At 44.7% G+C, this 6,899-nt stretch overlaps 1 protein-coding gene across 1 annotated transcript; it reads left to right on the top strand.

The window, feature by feature from the left end:
• The first annotated feature begins 406 nt into the window (after window positions 1-406).
• LOC125631023 (C-C chemokine receptor type 5-like) lies at window positions 407-1,231 on the top strand. Its single transcript, XM_048837210.2, is given in 3 exon segments — window positions 407-690; window positions 692-1,062; window positions 1,065-1,231. Coding segments are annotated over 3 exon segments (822 nt in total).
• Window positions 1,232-6,899: the final 5,668 nt, after the last annotated feature.

Here is a 6,899-nt window from a genome sequence, read left to right as displayed (position 1 = left end):
GGTTCTCCAAGGTCAGATGAACGACGTGGGCCTACAGGGCTTGGTTGTCTGCCTGAAGCTGAGCAGTCCACTCGAATATGTCTGGTGCTCCCCAGGCAAGGAAGTTAATACTGGAGGAACTGCACAGAACTCACCCTGTTAACTCTCTAGAGTCTTTGCTCGTGTCATCTGCAGTATTTTTCACATCTTGATATCAGCAGTTGTTCTACAGTTTACAGCAAAAGGTATTCTAAGCTGAAACTCAACATACACAGTACATTTTAATGTCTTTCACAACCATATGATTTCACAGGATAGTGTGTATATCCTGTCTTTCACACTGATAACACACAGTATCCTGTAAAGAACCATCCATTTCTTCACACTCAGGCGAGTGAAAGATCAGCAGTTTCTCAGTGAAGAAGAGATGGAGATACTGACAACAACACAGAACTACAGTCATGATCATGCAACACCATGTACAAATGATGTCAAACAATTTGCATCCCTGTTTCTGCCACCTATTTACTCCTTGGTGCTGATATTTGGCCTGGTGGGCAATGTTCTAGTTGTTCTGATCCTGATAAAACACAAGAGGCTGAGAAGCATGACTGACATCTATCTGCTGAATCTGGCAAATTCCAATTTACTCTTTATTCTTTCCCTGCCATTTTGGGCTTACTATGCAGCACATGAGTGGGATCTTGGAAATTCTTTCAGGGGTCTATTATGCTGGCTTCTGCAGTGGAAACTTTTCCATAATACTTTTGATAATAGACAGATATCTGGCAATTGTCCATGCAGCGTTTACTATAAAAGCTAGGACAGTTACCTATGGCATCCTCACAAGTGTTGTCATTTGGGGTGTTGCAATATTAGCCTCTCTTCCAGGTTTAATATTTCACACTGTTCAAAAGGAAAGCGTTTATTGGACCTACAGCTCTCATAATCCATCAGGCCATGAAACAAAATTGAGGCAATTCCTGATTTTAAAGATGAACCTCCTGGGACTTGTCATTCCACTGATCATTATGATCATCTGCTATGCACAGATTATAAAGACATTACTGAGATGTAGTAAGGAGAAAAATATAAGGCAGTCAGGCCGATTTTTATCATAATGAAGTGTTATAGTGAAATGTCTATTTCAGTTAAACTGAGTTCTCCATTTCCATTTTTATTGTGCTGTGAATTCTTCTGCTACGGTTATTTTGCTTCTTTATCTTTACCTGTTCCTAAAAGTTGTTTATAAAATCATTGTTTAAAAAGCTACATATATTGGATATTTCTTATTGTCTTTGAGGAAAAGGGGCTTCAGCTCTGATCTCTGGGAAAGGGCAGGGATTGCTTCTTACACGGACACCAAGGGAATGCACAAAGCCACAAAGGGAGTAGAGAGGAAGTGGAGTCATGGACCAGAACCCTTCCCCCACACCAGCCCACAGAGAAATGAAACCTGCTGGGCTATGCTAAAAGATGTTGCAGCTGGTGCAGACCCTGTGCACCAAGAAGCTTGAGGAGGGATTTGGCACTTTGACCTTTGAAAACACTTTTTTTTTCATATTTTCAGGAGCAAATATCAGTTTTGGTGGTTTTAAAAAACCAAGGCGGGTGCAAGTGAGTGAGGAAATATTGTCTAGCACTGGGGAACAGGCTGGATTCTCCCACAAGCCAACTTTGACCACCGTACGATCTCTTGGTGCTGCTTAGGAGGTATAAAGTGACTTTAGCCAACCAGAGAATCTGGCCCTTAAAGTTTTATATCTAGAAAGTACTAAGCATTTACAATTTAACATGGAGACGTGTCTGTTGTCCTACATCCCTCTCCATGCTCCACTCCTTGCCCCCACCATTGCCCTGCCTGCCCTCGATGCCTCCTTAGGCCTTGTCTGCAGGACACAATTTTGTCAGCAAAAGGCAGCTTTTGCCGACAAAACAGTGGAGGTGTACACACTACAAAGCTATTTTTGGCCGCTTTGCAGACAAAATAAAACCACCTTGACGAGAGGCAAAGAGCTTTTTGCAGCAAAGTTAAAGTGACAAAGCGCCAGTGTAGATGCTGCCGTTCATTATGTCGACATAACTGGCCTCCCCCAGTATCCCACAATGCCTGCTGTGCCCGCTCTGCTCACTGTTTTGAACTCGACTGCCCTGCACCTGGCTGCAGACATGCGCCCCTCCCCTTTCAAAGCTCCAGGAAGTTCTGACAGCTGAGCTTGCTCCTCAGCTTGAGCAGCAAAGAGCAAATCATTAGGGTGCAATCCTTCTCTTCTCCCCTGCACTGGGAACACAGCCGCAGGCAGACTGCTGCTGCGAGGAGCTGGGGGGCTGCCGTGCTGCTTTTGCTTTGACATTCCTCAGCACGGGGAACTCACAGAGCTGTTGAGGGTGCCGCTCCCGTCAGCTGAGGTGGCTGTGGGAGAACTCTGAGGGAACCACAGAACCATATCCTATTGGGTTCGAGGGATGTGGCAGGCGCAAGCCCACCCACGGCTAAAGGACCCTCCCCCAGTCTATGGGGAGGATCCACAGAGCCTGGAAACTCAAGTAATTACGGGGGACAATGGAAAAAATAGCAGGGGTTATTAAATAAAGTGTCAAAAATAGGAAATCTGAAGGGGACACCGAGCAGAGAACCCCAGACAGCCCCCACTGCTCCTCAAAGGTATCAAGGCAGCCAGCGGACGCTGCCCAGAGGAACTCTGCTTGGACACGTGAACAGAGGGAGGATCGGAAATAGGCCCCACAGTCTCACAGAAATCCCCTCAGCCAACATCCTCTCCCTGGTGTTATAGACGGCCACCTTGGCCATGGCTAGGAGGAAGTTGACGAGGAGGTCCCGATCACAGAACCATAGGCAGGCAGGCAGAGGGGACTGCTGCTGTGTGTGTGGGGGGGGGGAGGGGAGGGGACTGCTGTGCCGTGCAGAGCCAGGGCTGATGTGTGGAGCGGTGTCCCTCTCCCCCTGCCTCAGGATAGGTTGGTCAGGCTGCTGTCTGAACTTAAAGAGACAGTATGCTGACACACTCTCTCTACCACAACACACACACTCTGTTCTTGCCTCTCCCCTCCCCCCACACACTTCAGTTGAAAAGTGGCTGACATGCTACTAGGATGCGCATGAAACAATGGGATTGGGAAACCTGCATCATGAGACGCTGTACCTGCCCCAAGAGGTATTGCAAACCCTTCCCAAAGCACCCTGTGGCCAGTTGCGCAGTGGGATAGCCACACACACTGCTCTCTGTGTCAATGGAAGAGCTGCTAATGTGGATGCACTCCACTTACACAATGAGCATAATGTGGACATACAACAACAGTTTAATTAAAATGGTTTAATTAAAGCGGCATAACTTTTGTCAACAAAACTCTGCAACGTAGATAAGGCCTTAGTCTACTGCAACCTGCTTCCACGCATCCCAGTCCTCTGTATGCTTCCCCCACTTTGATTCAATGACTCTCAGCAGCCCCACTATAAAAAGTGTTCCAGCACCCCTGTATATCTGTCCTCCCTGACAGCCTCTCACTCCAAGACCAGATAACTTGGCTCTCTGACATCCACTCCCTGCCCCAGTGGGTCTCAAACTTTCTGCTATCATGCCTCACTTTTATTGAAGCAGATGAGCTCAGTCCCCACCTTCATGTGAGTTAGAGAGAACGTTCACATATAGCAATTATTAATGGATTACTAGAAGGGTAAAGGATAGAAACTCACACTAGCATTTACTTTGCAACATTTCAGAGAGATGAATGAGCCTGAAGAGAAACTGGGGACTTGGGGGAGGGGTGAGAAATGGACCTAAAAGAAGTACAAGCTGGGGATAAAGGGACTCAAAGGGAACAGGCTGGGGCTGCAGACTGTGTTGGTTGACAGAGACTCCCTCTCCTCTTTACCAGCTAAACCCTGAGATAGCTGCTGGCAACTGCAGCTACAGTACTTACTTCTTCCCCTCCCTGTTCTCACTCCACAAGCAACTCCATGTTGGCTGAGCAAGAGCAGGGAGGACTGACAGGAGAACTGTGCTCAGTCCCTACTGTCCTCCAGGATGCAGGAGAGAGAAACTGTGGTTGGAAATGGAACAAGCGCACAGGAAATCTAACAGAAAATCCATGTGGCAATTTGCATTATTTTTGTTTTCAAGATAGCCAAAAAGACAGATAAGAGTTTTAGGCCCCACCCAGACCGTACAGTTTCTAGTGCACAGCCCTCCTCACTAGGCCTCTTCCTGGACGCCTGTCATTTGACATTCACTGTCTCAAATGATAAACTGCATTAGTGATAACTAGCGAGATCTATCCTGACAGATTGATGATCATATGGATAGATCTATAGAACTATGATCTACACTGATAGATCTCTGATCACATATTGTATCATACATGGTAGATGCACAGGAAATCTAACAGAAAATCCCATGCAGTAATTTGCATTTTTTCAAGATAGTCAAAAAGTAGGATATGAGTTTCAAGCCCCACCCAGACTCCACCATGGGGCTGGCCCTAAGTTTTTGGAAAGCCTGCCCTAACCACAGTTCACATCCTTTCCAGTGCACAACCCTCCTTACTATGCCCCTTCCTGGACTCCTGTCATTAGACATTTACTATCTCATTGGCGATAACTAGATGGATCTATCTTGATGGATGGATGATCTACACTGATAGATCTCTGATCACATATTGTTTCATATATATCACAAACTGGTGTGATTATTGGGAAAAACACAGGTCTGTATGTTTATTTCATGGTGATCTCAGATTACAAAGCTTAATAATTAAAACAGCAAAAAACAACAGATATAAACTCTTAGCTGCAGGACATAAGCCAAGCTCTAATTATTGGGGTTTAGAAAGAAATTTTACCCATGGGCAGGCTTCTCCTCAATTGCCCACTACAAGGCTTTCTTGCAGCTTCCTCTGAAGCAGTCGGTGCTGGCCACTACTGGAGACAGGATACTTGACTAGACAGACCATGAGTCTGATCCAGGCTGGCAATTCCTATGTTTCTAGAAAGAGACAAGCCCCTTTTCTTTCATCTTTCCTACTTTTTCATCTTGAAAAACAAAGTCCTTCCCATACTCAGGAAAAACTCATTGACACCTGACAGATTTGGAATTGCCTGTGATTGTTTGTGAAGGTGTTTTCTATATAGAATCATAGAAATGTAGAATTGGAAGGGACTTTGAGATGTCATCAAGTCCAGCCCCCTGCACTGAGGCAGGACCAAGTAAACCTAGACCATCCCTGACAAGTGTTTGTCTAACCTGGTCTGAAAAACCTCCAAGAAATGGGATGCCAAAACCTCACTTGGAAGCGTATTCCAGAACTTAACTACCCTTATAGTTAAAAGTTTTTCCTAATATCTAAAGTAAATTTTCCTTGCTGCAGGTTAAGCCCATTGCTTCTTGTCCGACCTTCAGTGGACATGGAGAACAATTCATAGAATCATAGGATCATAGAATATCAGGGTTGGAAGGGACCTCAGGAGGTCATCTAGTCCAACCCCCTGCTCAAAAGCAGGACCCATCCCCAATTAAATCATCCCAGCCAGGGCTTTGTCAAGCCTGACCTTAAAAACTTCTAAGGAAGGAGATTCCACCACTCCCTAGGCAACGCATTCCAGTGTTTCACCACCCTCCTAGTGAAAAAGTTTTTACTAATATCCAACCTAAACCTCCCCCACAATTGATCACCATCCTCTTTGTAAGAGCCCTTAACATATTTGAAGACTGGCATGAGGGTCCCCCTCAGTCTTCTCTTCCCAAGGCCAAACATGTCCAGTCCTCTCAGTCTTTCTTGATAGGTCATATTTTCTAAATCCTTTTATCATTTGTGTTTCTCTTCTCTAGACTGTCTCCAATTTGTCCACATCTTTCTTAAAGTGGGGCACCAAAAACTGGACACAGTACTCCAGCTGAGGCTTCACCAGTGCCAAGTAAAGCAGAACAATTACTGCCTTTGTTTTACATACAACAGTCCTGATAATACACCCCAGGATGATGTTAGCCTTTTTTGCAACTGCATCATATTGTTGGCTCCTTTCAATTTTGATCTAATATACCCCTCAAACCTTTTTTTGCAGTTCTACTGCATAGCCACTTACTAGAGAGACAAGGCAGGTGAGGTAATATCTTTTATCAGACTAATTTCTGTTGGTGAGAGAGACAAGCCACTTATTCCCCATTTTGTAGTTGTGCATTTGATTTTTCCTCCCTCAGTGTAGTACTTTGCACTTGTCTTTACTGAATTGCAGCTTGTTGATTTCAGATCAAATCTCCAATTTATCACCATCCTTTTAAATTCTAATCCTGTCCTCCAAAGTACTGGAAACACCTCCCAGCTTGCTGTCATCCACAAATTTTATAAGCATACTCTCCACTTCATTATCCAAGTCATTGATGAAAAAATTGAATAGTACTGTGTAGGCCTTGCTGGAGCCCTAGTTAACAGCGAGAACCAAAGGCTGTGAACCAGATTAGGTCAGGCTTTGGCAAAACCATACCACAGAAGGCATTAGCTAACACCAAGTAAGCACATTCCTGACTGGAGGGGATGGTACAAAACCACACAGCTCTCTCAAGTAACTACATGAACACAATCCTAAGAGATGGTGCAAGAACACACTGGCTCCTCATAGATAAGGTTGGGATGACAGGATAATGGCTAAGGATGTTTTGTTCACACTTAATATAAACGTATTCAGTGGAAAGGTATACTAAATTATTAAGAATTAGCAATAATGATGGTGTAATTAAGCAAGGGACACAGCCTTTCAGCACCATTTGAGCAGGAAACCAGGAAGGAAACAAGATGGGGATTGAGCTAGTTGGGAATGCAGTGGTATGAGATGCTACCCAAAGCCATAAGGACAAACAGGAGCAGTCTTGTTGAAAATTTCTGACAAACATTATATTAAAAACAAT

This window comes from Caretta caretta, chromosome 2, assembly GCF_965140235.1.
Source record: "Caretta caretta isolate rCarCar2 chromosome 2, rCarCar1.hap1, whole genome shotgun sequence".
NCBI lineage: Eukaryota > Metazoa > Chordata > Testudines > Cheloniidae > Caretta > Caretta caretta.
Note: the sequence above shows the minus strand (reverse complement) of the source record. Positions and strands in the feature narration are given on the sequence as shown.